The sequence below is a fragment of the Prionailurus bengalensis genome, chromosome A2 (genome assembly GCF_016509475.1).
Source record: "Prionailurus bengalensis isolate Pbe53 chromosome A2, Fcat_Pben_1.1_paternal_pri, whole genome shotgun sequence".
Lineage (NCBI taxonomy): Eukaryota > Metazoa > Chordata > Mammalia > Carnivora > Felidae > Prionailurus > Prionailurus bengalensis.
In genome coordinates, this window is record NC_057348.1 from 26,863,662 (window position 1) to 26,881,000 (window position 17,339).

At 36.6% G+C, this 17,339-nt stretch overlaps 1 protein-coding gene across 5 annotated transcripts in view; it reads right to left on the reverse strand.

The window, feature by feature from the left end:
* Positions 1 to 17,339, reverse strand: part of CFAP20DC (CFAP20 domain containing) — a 239,001-nt gene that overhangs the window by 77,015 nt on the left and 144,647 nt on the right. For 3 of the 5 annotated variants that reach the window (XM_043587805.1, XM_043587803.1, XM_043587806.1), the window contains exons 9-13: positions 16,985 to 17,147; positions 15,001 to 15,117; positions 13,732 to 13,851; positions 10,994 to 11,325; positions 975 to 1,349 (exon numbers count right to left, since the gene is read on the reverse strand). In XM_043587805.1, coding sequence (XP_043443740.1) covers positions 975 to 1,349; positions 10,994 to 11,325; positions 13,732 to 13,851; positions 15,001 to 15,117; positions 16,985 to 17,147 — 1,107 coding nt within the window. The remainder of the gene's footprint in view (positions 1 to 974; positions 1,350 to 10,993; positions 11,326 to 13,731; positions 13,852 to 15,000; positions 15,118 to 16,984; positions 17,148 to 17,339) is intronic. The other 2 variants (XM_043587804.1, XM_043587807.1) reach the window with 2 other exon arrangements.

Consider the following 17,339-nt stretch of genomic DNA (forward strand, 5'->3'; position numbering starts at 1 on the left):
TATTCCTTGTGTGAGTGAATAGTCCACCCTAAATTGCTTAGAACATAATTGAGCCAAAGCTTTACAGTATAACACATACAGAATACTTAGGATATGACAAATAGAGTAAACCTTTAATGTTTAAAAAAAATGAAATACTGGGGTGCTTGGGTGGCTCGGTGGGTTAAGCATCTGGCTCTTGACTTCAGTTCAGGTCATGATCTCACGGTCCAAGGGTTCAAGCTGCACATCGGGTTCTGCCTGGCTGTGCAGAGCCTGCTTGGGATTTTCTCTGCCTCTCCCCTGCTCGTGTGCTCTATCTCTCTCAAAATAAAGAAATAACCTTAAAAAGATGGAATATAAATTCATTTGTTCTGCAGAGCTTCATTTGTTCTCTGGTTTCTAAGTGCAGCTCTGGGGGGGTTGAAGGAAGAAAAGTACTAACATAGGAAGGAAGAAAATCAATCTGATGGACATGAATATAGCCACCAAACTAGCCTAGGGATTTCTTCAATGACACTACTCTATGGTTAACCTTCACTCATGCCATTTATTATTTGGGGGAACTGCTGCAAAGAGACCAGAAAGTGAATAGAATAATGATGTTTTTATGGCTCCTAATGTAGATTGTTATCGAAAATCTGTCAATTTTACTGGCAAGCCTTTGGCTCAAAAAATAAGATCTTCGTTTGTAATTTGCAGGCAGTGATAACTAAAATTATGAGAAGTAACTGGGAAATAAAAAAATAACTATGATGATAATTATCTTTCTCATTAAAAACAAGAGGCATTCTATTATCACTGGGATGTGCAATATACTCTTTTAACAGCTGCTGCTACTGAGCTACAACACATCCAAATACGAAGGCAAATACATTACTGATCACCCAAATGATGAAAAATAGGTACTGCTGAAAATGTGTGCAAAATGGAACAGAACAGAAACACAGCAGGATGTGCTGGCGGCCTCTGCAGACCAGAGCGAAACCACTTACAGCTACTTCAGGAATCGGTCTCAGCTTTTCTCCCGAGATTTCCTTTAGGGACGTTTTGTTTATTGAAGTTGGTACTTGATGGGCTGGTAGGTCCTTTGCTTTGATAACAGCATCTGGGGTTTTCTGAGAGGATTCACTTCTTCTGGGGGGAGAACGGCATGGTGTAGGCACCAAACTCGTTTGAAAGTCTTTTCTATCTATCTGCTTCGCCAAGGAATTCTGGCTTTCTGATGCTCTTGCTTCTGCGTAGACACTTTTTAGAGGTCCTGTATCTGTCCGCCTTGTAGCCGTCCCCCGCGTGCTCTCTACTGTTAACTCAGTTAACCCTGAAGGGCTAGTTGTTGGGCCCAAGGAACCCTGGATATTGTAGTTACCCTACGTAGGGGAACAAAGTGAAACTATTTTGAGCCAAAATTTATGGTGAAGAAGCTAGTGAGAACAGTTTTTAATAAGTTCACTTATTCTCTGAACAAAGGCAAAAGTATAGCTATCCTATTTTATTCTGCAATAAAAATATAAGTAACTAAAAACAGCAATGCAATGCAAATAGGTATAAATCGTTTGCTAAGATACTCTGCTAGATGGTATCTGGTCTTGATAAGGCATATATGAAGTAGTCACCAAAATTATAGTCATTTCAAGAAAGCATGTGAAAGAAGAGGATCCATAGGAAGTTACTTTAGAATTATATACTTTGACTTCCTAATAAGCTAAGTCCATGGGAAGAGAAAGAGCTAGAACTTAATTTAGCTTATTTAGGCAGGGAAATGTTACTCTAAAAACAAATTGGCCTATCAAAGTACCTTTCTCTTATACTATTGTAGAGAAGTTTTATTCTTCAAGAGCAACAGGTAATAAACATGTTTTGTGAAATATTTTTCTTACGTGAAAATTTCAATTATAGTTATTTTTTTTCCATAAGACATGAGCATCATTAAATACAATTATTTGGAAAGCTAAAAAGGAAAGCAACATGAAATTTACAAGTATGTAGTTCTGGGGTTATCCCTGGGAAAGCAAAAATTAAAAATTTTAAATCTGAGAAAGGAGGAACTGCAAACATAAAATCAATGGCTGTGAAAATAAATAATGGAAATGAGAAATTCAGGGCTATTTCATTTGGTAGATTTTTCTGCTATAAAATAAGAAATTTAAAAACAAACTAGTGCAGGGGCACCTGGGTGGCTCAGTTGGTTAAGTGTCCGACTTACGCTCAGGTCATGATCTCACTGTTCATGGGTTCGAGCCTCGAGTCAGGCTCTGTGCTGACAGCTCAGAGCCTGGAGCCTGCTTTGTATTCTATGTCTACTCCCCCCCCCCCCCCACCGGTCCCTGTTCACGCTCTGTCTCTCTCTCTCTTTCAAAAGTGAATAAACTTAAAATGATTTTTTAAAAAAACAAACTAGTGCAATCATTGCTTATACGTGCCATGGTGGATTTTTCCAATTTGTCTTATTTATTTAAGTATTTAAATATGTAGGGGCACCTGGGTGGCTTAGTCGGTTAAGCCTCTGACTCTGGATTTTGGCTCAGGTCATGATCTCATGGTTTGTGGGTTCACCACATCAGGCTCTGAGCTGTGCAGCCTGCTTGGGATTCTGTCTTCCTCTCTCTCTGCCCCTTCCCCACTCACTATCTCTCAAAATAAATAAAAGTAAACTTTAAATATGTGAATATGCAATAAATAGATATTAAACATGTAAATATGTAATAAAAGGATATTAAAATGATAAACTGAGGACAGAAAAAAATCAATAAAAGCAGAGTACATTTTAAAGACATTATCTGATGTCTTAGAATGTGTATCTTACATTCAGTTTCAGTAAGCTATTCCCTACTCTACCATTTGTAGCCACAAAGAACCAAACATCTAGTTATTCCCCAAATTTGGTATTTTTAAATTTTTTTTGTTTGTTTTCAATTTTTATATATATAGAGAGAGAGCTTAAGCAGGCGAGGGGCAGAGAGAGAGAGAGAGAGAGAGAGAAGTGTGGATCCCAACCCTGGGATCATGACCTGAGCCAAAATCAAGAGTCTCACACTCAACCATCTGAGCCACCCAGGTGACCCTGGAACAGGTTTTAATTCAGTCTCGTTGCTAGATAGTGCTAACTCTTCTCTAACTTAAAAAAAAAAAAAAACAACAGGGGCACCTGAGTGGCTCAGTCGGTTGAGCGTCTGACTTTGGCTCAGGTCATGATCTCACAGTTGGTGGGTTTGAGCCCCTTGTTGGGCTCTGTGCTGATAGCTTAGAGCCTGGAGCCTGCTTTGGATTCTGTGTCTCCCTCTTTCTGCCCCTCCCCCACTCACACTCTGTCTCTTAAAAATGAATAAATGTTAAAAAAAATAAAAAAACAACTCTTGTTTAATTTTCTATAATTGTTATATACAATTGGCAGTGGGATTTCTTTGAACAAAAGACCCTCTACTAATTCATTTCCATCATATTTCAATAATAAAAACATGTACCATCTATTTAAAACAGATTGGCCTTAAAAATAGGTTGGTTAAGCACAGAAGGTATAATTATGCATCTTTGGGCCACAATCTTTGGATCACTCTGGGATTCCATTTTGTATATGACATGGGCAGAAGTTAGGAGCTTTTGCAATAAAATATTTATTAAGCTCCTTCTATGAGGAAGGCATTTTCTTTTTTTTTTTTTTTTAATTTTTTTTTTCAACGTTTATTTATTTTGGGGACAGAGAGAGACAGAGCATGAACAGGGGAGGGGCAGAGAGAGAGGGAGACACAGAATCGGAAACAGGCTCCAGGCTCTGAGCCATCAGCCCAGAGCCCGACGCGGGGCCCGAACCCACGGACCGCAAGATCGTGACCTGGCTGAAGTCGGATGCTTAACCGACTGCGCCACCCAGGCGCCCCGAGGAAGGCATTTTCTAGGCACCATATAAGATACACAGGTAAGAACATGGGCACTGACCTCGGGAGGCACAAAGTCTTAAAGGCAAAAAAAAGCATAAAGCACAGAGATAGATACCTACAAAAGTAATAATTTCATAAGGTAGAAGGCAGTAAATATCATTCCAAAAGTTTCAGATGTACCATTATGAGAATTTAGAGGGATGCATCAAAAGTTAGATGTTTGCTACATCATTTTAAAAACACTTTAAAAATAAAATTATTATAAGAAGTCTATTTTTTGCACCTGTGGGTGGGTCAGAGTACAGCCTTTTCTTCCCCCCCAGTAGTTTACTCAGGTGTAAAATTATTTCTTTTTGCTTGGCATGAGCGGTGATTACATACACAGAAATACTGATGAGCTGTGTATGGACATTCATCTCATATTTTTCCTAAGATATGCCCTGGTTGGGAGATGGGCCGAGGAGGACAGATTTAGCTGTGTTCCCTGGTGAGCATTCTCCTGGTTGTACTGTATTTCCACGGTATTGTTTCTATGCTATTTTAAATATATGGAATAGATAAATAACTGGAGAATCTGGGCAGAGTGAAAAAGGCTTGCTTACTTTGGCTGCCCCAGAACCAATTCTGGTTTGCCCCAGATTCTGAAAGGGGAATTAGGATAAACGAGAAAGGGAAGAGATATAGGAGAATAATACTTTGATTTAAATTGGGTCGGCTTCTCTTTTAGGGAGGAAATAAATAGAGAATAAAACATAGTAATGTATTTTCTAGGAGTGGTACACTGGCAAAACCCTATTCCTTTCTTTAGCAACACTTTGATTTACTAAAATAGATGATATACATATAGATGATATTTATTGATTTCGTAAATGTAATACTTTTGGGCTCGAAAGAAGAATTTGATTAATTTCTTCTTATATAACATATGCATTTGTTATATGCATTAGAAGTTAGCTTACTATGACCTGATTGAAAAACAACCACTCTTTCCCCTTTGGTTTATCACTCAGCTACTGAAAACCTGTACAGCAATTGAATATAATTTGTCAGAGTGGTAAGGAAATTGTCATGCCATTTTCACATTCCAATCATCTGTTCATCTGTTTCTCAGAAGAACAAATACAAAATGCTTTTGATTTAACTTAATATATTTTTTTTAAAAGTCCCAAATCTCTTGAACCGTTTGTCTTCTGGGCTCAGAGGCATTTGTTTGTTAAATATTCAATCACGCCCCAGTGCTGGGAACATCAATAGAGTTTGCCTGATTAACTGTAGCACAGCATATGTACGCTGAAGATGAGAATGATTTCCCCAAGGACCCAGCACTTCCTCTGCTGAACTATGTTTCTTAAAAGGACATGCAGATGGGCATTTGGACAATAATTTCTGGACGCACAGAATGGATTGTTCTTGCTGAGCTGTAATTTTAAAAAGATAATTTTAATGACTCTTGAGGGCCACCTACTTGGAGCAGATGGGACCCAGGCTCTTTGTATCAAAACTTTAATGTTGAGTGAGTCAGGATGGAATTCTGTTTTAGCCTTTGTGAAAGTGGATGATCATATTTATTTATATTTCAATTGATTTTTTAATTCAGCCCACAGTGAAAAAACGTCTTCTATAACATTTTTAAAAGTTTTATAAAAAAACATGTCTGCAATATTCCAAACACACCTTTGATGGCAGTTCTGAATTTGTAATTGAGGTGGAGTCAGCAGGAGTTTTTACTTTTGTCCAATGTTTTAGTGACTAAATGTATGAACTGACAGCATCTTTTAGTTGGGACATCAGCGCTAGCAGCCAATAGAGATGATATAGGTATATATTTCCATTGTCACCTAAAGAGCACAATTATTTACATAGTTGAAGACATGAGTCATAACAGAGTGAGGAAAATAATTTCTTCTTGGGGCACCTGGCTGGATGAGTGGGAGGAGCATGTGACTCTTGGTCTCAGGGTCATGAGTTCGAGCCACACGTTGCATGCAGAGATTACTTAAAACTAAAATCTTGGGGCACCTGGATGGCTCAGTCAGTTAAGTGTCCAACTCTTGATTTCTGCGCAGGTCGAGTTCCCACAGTTCGTGGGATGGAGCCCCATGTCAGGCTTTGCTCTGACAGCATGGAGCCTCCTTGGGATTCTCTCTCTCCTCTATCTCTGCTGCTACCTCTCTCTCTCTCTCTCTCTCTCTCTCTCTCAAAATAAGTAAATAAATAAAGATTTTAAAAAATCTTAAGGGGCACCTGGGTGGCTCAATTGGTTGAGTGTCCCACTCTTGGGTTTCGGCTTAGGTTGTGATCCCAAGGCTGTGGAATTGAGACCCTCATTAGGCTCCATGCTGAGTGTGGAGCCTGCCTGCGATCCTCTCTCTCTCTCTGTCCCCTCCCCCTTGCTCTTTCTCTCCTCTGCCCCTCATCCCCACTCGTGCTCTCTCTCTCTCTCTCAAATAAAAATAAATAAAATCTTAAAAAAAGATTATTATCTTCTTTGATGATAATAAGATTGACCACTCAAATGTATCTTAAAGGTCTTCACTAACAACCATCCCCAAGAAGTATTTTTACTTCCACCTCTTGAATCTTACAGGAAACTATTAAAGTAATACAGTTCTCTCTGGGTGGCAAAGATAACTGATAGTGGTAACTTATAATGCATTTTACTAACTAGTTTATAAGGAAGTAAAACGAAAAGAAGATGTAAGTGTTTCTAACAGGTAATTAATCTGCAACATGCTTGATATTAAATGGGGTTGGGCAAATTATTTTTGTAAATATCCTTACCTATAGCCAATGATGCTTCACAGACAAATCATAGCAGAAGTTAGAAGGACTCTATGGGATGGGCAAACACCATCATGTGAATATTTGGGGAAAATGATGAGACTCCTTTAATTGTTTAAGACAGAAACATATTTTTCTATAAGTTAAGACTTCATGCTCTTTTAGCTGATAACAATTTAAAGATTTCTTGTGGAAACTCTATCCACAATCAAATATTTACCTGCAAGATGTTTATCTTTTAGCAAAAGTGGCATAATGATATTCTAAGCAGACGAGAGTTTTATAATGTTTTTACTTGCCTACAAAAATGAAGAACCAAGTCACAAGAACCAAGGGGCCTGTGACTTCTGCAGAGAAGAAGAGAGCTTCAAAAGATAATAATAAAGACATATAGGGGCTCCTGGGTGGCTCAGTCAGGTAAGCGTCTGACTTCAGCTCAGGTCATGATTTCTCCGTTCATGAGTTTGAGCCCTGCATCGGGCACTGTGCTGACAGCTCAGAGCTTGGAGCCTGCTTTGGATTCTGGGTCTCCCTCTCTCTCTCTGGCCCCCACCACCCCCTGCTTGTGCTCTGTCTCTCTGTCTCTCAGTCTCTCAAAGGTGAATAAATGTTAAAAAAAAAATTCTAAAGATAATAGTAAAGACATATAGATGTGAACAGCCTTAAAAAGTTTCTCATGCAAATTAACTATTAAATTTGCCTGGTAGGTTTACAGAATATGTTATGTTGTAATTCATAATATACAGGAATAAAAATGCAAGGCCATATATTCAAAATAGAGGCCTTCCATTTTTTCCCAACACATACATTGACATTTAAAAGTTTTTAAAGGCTACACAGAAATATAAGCAGCCTCAAATGGAGTAAATATTCTTTCTATTTTGTGTATGTACGTGTGTGTGAGAAAGTAATTCAAATTCATTAGTTAAGTGCACAGGGGTGAATGTTTTGTAGACGAACTCAGAAATCTAAACTATCAGGAAAAAAATACAACGAAACAGCTTAACTGCTGAGTGTTAACAAAAAAGTACCTTGAAAGCAAAAATAATGGGAAAGCTGAGAGGGAGAACTAAAAGGGACCTTTTACGCCGTTGTTGGTGAATTTGTCCTCTGCAGCCCTCTACGGAGTTAGATGGGGAGAAGATCTGGAAGCTTCCGCTAATTTGAATTCTCTAAGTAGTCAGTCTACATAATTCATGTCCAACTATGGATAATTTTTTGGCTTAATGTTCCAATTTGGATTGTGATACAGGACAAATTACCTGGCCTTGCAAGTATCTACTTTAGTGTGTGATACACAGCCAGAGTTTTGGGGGAAAAAATGATGGTATTTCCAAATGAAAAATTAAGTTAGGGGAGTAATAAAATATTAATATAAAGCTAACTATCTCAAGTTGTAAACCAGGCGTACACTCAAAGCCACGTTGGGAATAATGGCATAAAATACAATGTAGAGATGATAACAGTAACACGCTTTTTTTCCTTTCAGATGCTGCAATAGTGTGTAAGGAGCTTTCAAGGATAATTCACTTTACATGGTAGTCTTGATTTTATAGCTATATATTTCCATAGTGTGCTTTTCAAATAAGAAGTACAAACTCAAAATTAATTGAGTATCAGGAATATTAGTATACATGGCTGCCTAGGGAATAAAATATATAGTACAGCAAAGACAAGAGCATATGCAAAAAAAGAAAACTTATAATTTTGAGGCTCTCACACTAATGAAGATCTCAGATGTGAATTAATGAATAGGCACTTAAATTACAAAATCAATATATCACTGAAAGCTTATTTTAATTAGCCTTTACTATTGTATGTGTACTTTCCCTCTAGCTATCATAATAACACGATTTGATTTTGCTTAGTTTACATACTACTGAATATACCTAATTTCCCTTTAAAAATACTCAATGGTCTACCATCAAATAAAGTCTTTTAACTACAAGTTACAAACCTAAAGCATAGTAAGTAATGTAATTATACTCATTTTTCCACCGTTATTTATAACATAACATTGTTTTCCTTAACTATAATTATGTTACTCTAAGGATATAACGTTCTCAAATAATGCAACTAATATAGTAAGGATGCCTAAATTAACCGAACTGATTTTTCTTCAAAGACTATATGTAAATAAACATTTGAAATATGTAATCCAATTTCCCATTGACTTACACAATTAATAAATGGGAGAAGTAATCCTACAGAAAAAGAAATGACCAAAAAAGCCCCAAACAAAACAATTTGATAAAGAAGGGATCATCACAAATTCTAGAACTCATTTAAATACAACCTGACATTTTTGTTGGTCATGTTTTCTATTTTAGTTTGTGTCTTGTTCTTGCCTCTAACAACAAACCCTAAAGCCTGTATAATATGACAAGGCTTCTGCCCTTCTCTCTGGCTGCCACTGTTAGCAGGCTCCCACTAAAGGTGGGCCAGGACCAGTGTTAGCAATGAGATGGTCTGAGTATAGGCTCTAGCCGTATGCTACTGGTCATTTTGATGGTCATGGCACAGGGGTGACCAGATAGCTATGCCTCTCAGAGCTTGGGTAATGCATGATACATTTATTTTCGATTTTGTATAGTTGGTAATTAGCATATGTCTGCATAATAAACAATGAAAAATGTAAGGAGTAGCTAAGAGCAAAAGAAAGCACATAAAGTGATAAGTTAAAATATTCAGAACTAGTATTCATTTTCCCATGAAGCTCTCTTGCTTCTTGTCAAGACTTTTCCTTCATACAGACAGAAGAGGTAAGTTCCTCATGTCGTGATATTTAAAGGGCAGTTTCCCATAAAACTTCTCTCAAAGTTTTCCAGGGAAGGAACTAATAATTCCCACCTGCCATGAAATTTCCACCATTACAGGAATTCTTTTGGTTTAGGTAAGAAAGATGGTGCTGTGCACATGGGAAAAGGATGGGCTATCATGTTAATGAAATGATATTAATTAACTTATCAGACTAGCCAATTAAGACCGCAGAAGAATTGACAGCTGGGATGGAGGAGATACTAGATGCTGAAGGCAAATCTCTATTTTATAATTTTTATACCTTAACGTTATTCAGGGTGAAAGGGACAAAGACGTCCTGAGCACAATTTGATACGCTGGCATCAAATATACTATTTATGCAAAAAGGGATTTATAGTAGGTTTGTTTGGTAGGACTAATAGTTTCACCACACTCAGAAGCACATATTATAGAAAAAGGATTCCCCCATGCACTTTGCTATGGAAACTCATTAAAAGTTGCAAAACACCATAATTACTGCCTGAATACTCTCATCACATTCTCAACTGGCTCTGAAGGTAGGAGCTCTGTACCTAACCTGCATGCTACTGTCCGAATGGGGATCCTTGAGTTATAACTTGAAAAAAAATTTTTTTTGTAAGCATACACAAAAATTTTTTCTAATTATAATTATATAAGCATTATATTACATATAATCTAATATATTTATATTTATAAATATATTTATTATATAATTTATTAGATATAATAATTATTATATAACTTTAATATAGAAATGATTTGTATAATTTCTCTAAACCATAACTTGACTGTAATCTGCTTTTAAGATAATTATTTTTCACAGAAAATATGAATGCCTATCATTAGAGCACAAAACTAAAGGAGCTTCACAAATAAATTCATTTTATATGAGAAAAAGAGTTACTGGATTAAGTTTTAAGCAAATGTTTCAGAACTACTTTCCATTGGGTTTATAACGAGTTTTTTTTTAAACTTTATGTGAATTTACCAATTTGTAAGATATGTTTGTATTCTAAATAACCGCAAACAGAAAACCCTGGGCAAGGCAAGTCCCAGCACTAATCCATGATTCATTATCTAGACTTTAATTGGCACAACTCTTGAAATTCTGGGACCATATGGAAAATAATGAGTCCTAATAGGTCTAAGGTGGAGAGATGGCAGGGGAGTAAGGAAGCCAGAAAACTGTCAATTCGGAATGCTTGGCCACTGCAGCACGATTCCCCCAGAGAGCCAGAACAACGTGTTCTCAATGTCTTACTGGTCTCGCCATCATACAACTAAACTGCGTGTTACTTCTCATTCTGTGAGGCAAAAATTAAAGTGAAAAAACAAAAACAACCCCAAAACTGGTTTCCATAATTAAAGATGAAATTGGCTGACTGCTAATAAAAAAGGCAGCAATTTAGAGTTACCATAACAACCTGAGGCAACTGTTGACTGACACTGCAATCTGCTGCATTTTTATAAATAGCAGTTGATTTCTCCTCTTTCATTTCAACTGGTTTTAGCGCTCATTGGAGCTAATGCAACAACTGTGTTTTAAAACAACTGCACTTATCAAGCAGTGTTACCTCTTCGCTGCTGTCAACGCCATAAAAATCATCCTCCGATTCAGTGTCTCTCCTTGTCACACTGGTATCCTCTTTTAGATCCAAAATAAATGGGCACCCCTCTGGGGACAGAGTTTGAGTTTTTCCATGAGGTGCTGATCGCGGTCTTGATGAAAAAGTGAAAATGTCCTTTGGAACAGCCTGGGTTTCCTCTGCCAGTTGGTCACGTTCACTTTCCTTGCTGGCTTCTAGCCACAGGTGTGAAGCGTGGCGGGAGTCGTCATCCAGAAGGAGAGACTGTCTGCTGGACGCCAAATGGGAAATGTGATCATTTTCGGGAAATATCCACTCATCTGACATTTGAAAAAGATGAGAAAAATTAGAGGAGTGTTCCAGAAGTGTTATATTAGGCAGGTGGTTAGTTCAAAATTTCTTGTGTTGAAACAGAGATTTATTAAATAATGCAGAAGTCAAGGAATGCAATCTATCCACATCCTGTAACCTGCTAAACATTTAACCCCATAGATCAGAGCCTACAGCTATGGGCAACTCATTTGCACTTTCTCTCCATCTGAGTTGAAGTACTGGCCGGGAAATTTATAAGTCTGAAATAATTATCACCTGTCTTGCAGCAAGCTCTTTATAGCACAGCCTCATCAATTTGATATTCCAGGGGGGAGGAAATCTTCCAAATTTAAAAGCGTTTGAGTAACTAATATCTTCTTTTACCTGTAGGAGGGCAGGGCATTTAACAAGTTTCTTTAAATAAAATATCTGGGCATTGTTCAGATTACAAATCATGGAGGAGAGGAAACCATGAAGAGGTTAACAGGCTTTTCTTTTCCCTTTCACTGACTGAAGCGGGGGCAATTCATAGACTAAACTTGAGTAGACTTTTCAAGTAATAGTAAATCCACAGAAATACTTGTTAATGTGACTGGTGATTTCTGCTGGTGAAAAAGTTCTTTATGTTTAACTATAGGAGGGAATGTTTTCATACAAAAATCTTTTTGCACAACATTGTTTTTGTTAAAAATACTGAATACTACACCACTGAGATACATTTATATCAAAACTTTAAAAAATCTTTTAAAAAGTAGAGTTGATGTACAATGTCACATTAGTTTCAGGTGAATAACATAGTTTAATCTTTTATGTAACACTGAGGTAGATTTTTATAGCTATGATCCAGGCAAATTGGAACAAATCTTTACAATGAATGTTATTAAAAGCATGCTTATTTTCTTTAGAGTGATGGCAGGAAAAAGTCACATTTTCTCAACTTAGTCTATTTTCCTTAAAATTTACTTTTTTCCCTCCTACATTATGTCAATGGTGAAAATCTTACAAAAATCTGCGTTCAGCAGAACCAAAATGTGGACATGGTCATTTTATCCTGACTCTGGAATCTGGCTACATTTATCTTCACAAGGAAAGTAACCAAGATTTGCTGACTTGAAACTCTAAAGCCTACATCAGGAAACCAACAAAGAAAAGACCTTTAATAAAAGTAACATTAATGGCACAAATGAAATTGTATTCAGCATAATGTATTCGCTGGTTGCCTAACTTAGCACTATCATTATATAACATAACTTGCCTATAGAAAGAGTAACAAATGTACATTTCTTAGGGAACACCTACAAGGGACAAGGCTTTCACATTTTCTGTAGGTAAATGGCCAACAGCAGGATGAATCTATGTCATCAGACCACATTCACAGGGGATGTGGAGACTCCTGGGTCAGTGTGCCGTGAGCAGGTGAAATAAACAGATTCACTGGGCTGTCCTCTTTGGGACAGCAAAGTCTTTCGCGTGGTGCTAAGAACATAGCACATGCTTTGTAAACTCTGTAGATGCTTTATTAATAAGTAAATGTTGAAAAAGATTTAAAAAAAAACCCAATGTGTTGCATTACATACATGGATTCGTAAAGAAAATTTGAGGAAAAGATACTGGGAATCTTCATTATGCAATTAAACAACGTGCATGACCTACTGCCAAACATATTATTAACTGTCAAAAAGTCAAAGTCAAAGGAGTGTTTTTACACCAAACGGACTCTAATTATCTCACCGCCACATGCTTTTTTGGAATTTGTAGTTTTACCTCAAAGTATTTCCATATCAATTGTAATGAATAATTTGGTGTGTTTTCTTAGGAAAATATGTAAATTACTGTGTAATCACAATATTGCAGCAAACAAGATAAATGCAAGAATGATCACCTAAACATCTAATTAGTTTTTCTACACAGTCAGATTTATGCTAGAGACACTAATTGCGCCTAACATTTTAATGAAGGTTTCAACATTGCATAAATAAGACTGACAAACTACAAACAATTTTCATTTATTTTCCCTTTTCCCTTGCTCAGAACAATTCGCCTTTGTAAAAGTACCACACACCTGCTAGGCAAGATATGTTGATGGGCTCAATGTGCTAGACTCCAACCATCTCCATTATAAAGAGGATGGGGGTCTTGTAACAATAGGTAATCTTTGGGGATGGTGATGATGTCAGGTGAAAACTTTGGAGTTTCAAACTTTCCTTCTGATGCATTGAAACTTGAACATAAAAATACCCTTTCATCCCTCAAAGTCTGACATGCAAGTGGGGTTAAAAGGAGATTTATGAAAAATGATAGATTTGTAGCAAGCGACTGAATCACAACTTTTCAAAATGACTGGGTTTGAAATGTTCGACATACTTAGATTTTATTCATTATTAACGATTCTGGGGTGCCATAAAGATGCCAACCTGCTTGATCAGGAGACTGTGGTGCTGGAGAGCTTGGGTTCATCTCTGCTTTCTGTTGGGACACACTGTTGAGGGGGGTTGTCGCTTTATCTTCATTCCTGTTATTTCCTGAAGAACAGCCTTTATTGGAATAAATATTTTCCACTATGTTATTTTTGATTTTTTAAAGAAGTTATTTTCAAAGAAAACTATTAACATGGGGTACTTTTCTACATGACTATTGAAAAGCACATCAGAGGTGACAATACAGATTATATGCAGTTTTTTTTCTTTTCCATTAGAATGTTTTAAAGATGAACTCAGCTGCATTTTTGTATCGGTTCATCTTTAAACTCCTTGATATTTGCATGGGGGACATTTTAGATTTAAGTTTTACAATATGCAATAAAAGGAATTCCAAAACCCATATCATTTTTAAAGGGTCCTATATTTTCCCCTTTGGTTCCACATAAAATGGAGTGTGTTTACTTTAAATTACAACTCTTGTTGAAACAGACTCTTTTAAACCAAGCTCTTTCCTTCAGCATCTTAAGAAAATGGACACAATTAATTTTTCTATCATTTTATAAAAATAACACAAATCCTAACAAGTTGAATTTCAGCATACCCAAGAACCCTACATTTTTGAGAAATTATTGTAGCAGATGAGTACAAGACATACTCTGGGCTTGACTCAGGGTAACTACTGCATGTGCAGACAAATCTATCCTTGCATTACCTCAAATCCAGTATTCAAAGGGATAACTATAATAGCCACCTAAATTTATCTAATGCTTTACTGGTTGCAAACAGTTGAAATTTTAACCTACATTATATCAGATGGCATAGAGTCAAAAGGGAGGGACAGTAAATGTAAAAAAAGATGAATATGCATATCTGAAAAGGGCTCAATTTAAAAAGAAGAGATATAAATGAAACATGAAAAATTACGAGTTAAGTTCAATTTTAGGAAAGTCTGCAGGAAGAAACCTCCCCTATCAAATTTGGGCCGTTTCTAAAAAACAGTAATTTAAGCTTATTCAGCCTTTGAGAGTAGAAAGTAGGAAGTCCTTTATTTCTGCGGTACTGTCTATTTAATCCAGCAAATCTCCGTTAGGGCTCTAGAGCAATTCTTTTGCAGAAAATTTGATTTCCATAATCCCTGTAGAAAAGATATTTGTATTTTAAATGAATTGGTTCGTAATCCTTTGAAATTTACAACCTGCAGAGAGAGATTCCATTGTTCTGAATAATATACAGATATAAGATAGTATTGAATTAGGGTCGTACCTCGGTGTGCCTCTGTCCTTTCTCTGTTGGTGCTTTTTAATCGTAATCTTCTCCTGTTATTATTCTTATCTGCTGATGGTTCTTGAGGGGGATGTGGGTGCATAACATGCAGATCAGCTGGTATGTTTTCATATCAAAGAACAAAAAGCCAGAACAGAAAGTAGTATATGGTTTGAAATAACTCAGTAAATATAATTAGAGCCATAATGAGAATGTTCCCATATCATTTTGACATCATGCAAAGCTATATCAAAAGCATAACTTATTCCTTCATGGAAAATAGGTATTTATTCCTACTCCAATATTAGGATCATATGAGGCTTTCAAAATTACTAACACATTTTATTCTTGTAACATAACCTTACAGAGAGCTACAGGTAATTTGGTTAATGTTAATCACACAACACGTTATATTAAAAAACATAAAAAATGGAACTGATAGCTAATACAGAAAAATAATTTCTTCCTTTAAAAGAAGAGGTAGATAAATTTCTAAAGAACCATGGAGAACTGAGATTAAACCTGAAAAAGAATTCTTAAGTGTAATTTAATTATGTAATAGTAATAATAATAATACTCATAGTAGCACTTAATAATAACTGAATGTTTAATTTCGTGGCACAATATGGTGTATTTGACTGATTTTTCTTCTTGAATCCTCACAAAGACCATGTGAGGCAGTCATTACTACTATAGTGCCAGCAGTAATTTTATCCCCATTTTATAGATGAGGAAACTGAGGCCCACAAGGTTTGGGAAATTTGATTAAGGTCTCACAAATGGTGGTAGAGTTGGGACTAAATATCTGTGTTATTCATTTCTTTATCTCAGTTTTGTATTGCATGGGAAATATAGTCTGTAATAATGATCATTAATCTCTAAAGCAAATAAAATTAACACAAGTGCCCCCCTTTTCAACTCTCACAAAAGTCAGACATGAAAGAATGGAAAAACTGACAGTGAGTGGTAAGCCTTTGGTGCTGGTCTCAATCCTTTCCAATGATTACAAATTTCAAATCACTTTGCCTCTCTGTTAGCCATGAACCTTCAATCTATAAAATGGGACAAAAATCTCCTCTTCACCAACAGGGTTCTTTTTATAGCAACAAGAGAAAATAAAAAGCACTTTATAAATGGAAGAGATTAGTTAAAAGATATAATTAAGAAAACTTAAAATGCAGGTGGAGTTCTCAAAATATAGTGACAGTAGAATGCTATATTATTTCCTTGCCAATCATCATAAAATAAAAACGCAGGGTACTGTGGCAATTTGAAATAGTGGAATAAAGAGAATAATAGGTTCTAGATGATAATATATGTATAAATTTGAACATACTTCAATATCCGCCATCTTTTTCATTTTTATTTATTTAATTATTTTTTTTCATATTTTTCATTTTTAAATGATAATTCTCTGGATGTAAGATCTAGTCAAGAATATAACTTCGAATTTATCTTCACAAGAACTTTTCTAACTGTTTTCCCCTAGCTATCAAAACTTATGCATGGTGGCTCAGTAAGTTAAGCGTCTGACTTCAGCTCAGGTCATGATCTCATGGCTTGTGAGTTCGAGCCTCGCATTGGGCTCTGTGCTGACAGCTCAGAGCCTGGAGCCTGCTTTGGATTCTGTGTCTCCCTTTCTCTTTGCTCCTCCCCAGCCTGCACTCTCTCTCTCTCTCTCTCTCTCTCTCTCTCTCTCTCTCAGAAATAAATACACAGGGGCGCCTGGGTGGCGCAGTCGGTTAAGCGTCCGACTTCAGCCAGGTCATGATCTCGCGGTCCGGGAGTTCGAGCCCCGCGTCAGGCTCTGGGCTGATGGCTCAGAGCCTGGAGCCTGTTTCCGATTCTGTGTCTCCCTCTCTCTCTGCCCCTCCCCCGTTCATGCTCTGTCTCTCTCTGTCCCCAAAATAAAATAAACTTTGAAAAAAAAAAAGAAATAAATACACATAAAAAAATTAAAAACAAACTTATGCACGATTCTTACCATGAATAGGTACGGTCTGCTTTATTTGGCGAATATTTTCTTTATCTCTTTGCTCCTCCGACGCAGGTATCAGTGAGGCTAACATTTCTGCACTGCTAACACAGTTCTCTGCCATAGACTGTTGGCATGATCGGTTATTTCTGGACCCAATGGATCTTATTGTCTATAAGGAAAAGGAATTATCTGCACATTTTTAAATATGGGAATTGCATTTATTTCCTGTAGAATATACACAGATTAATAATATTTGGGCAACTAAAATGTGAGGAAAAAAAAACTAGAGGAAATGAATAGATTAGAAAGTTAGTGGAGAGGAAAATTATAGTAGAAAATTGGAAAGGAATGGAAGGAGAAA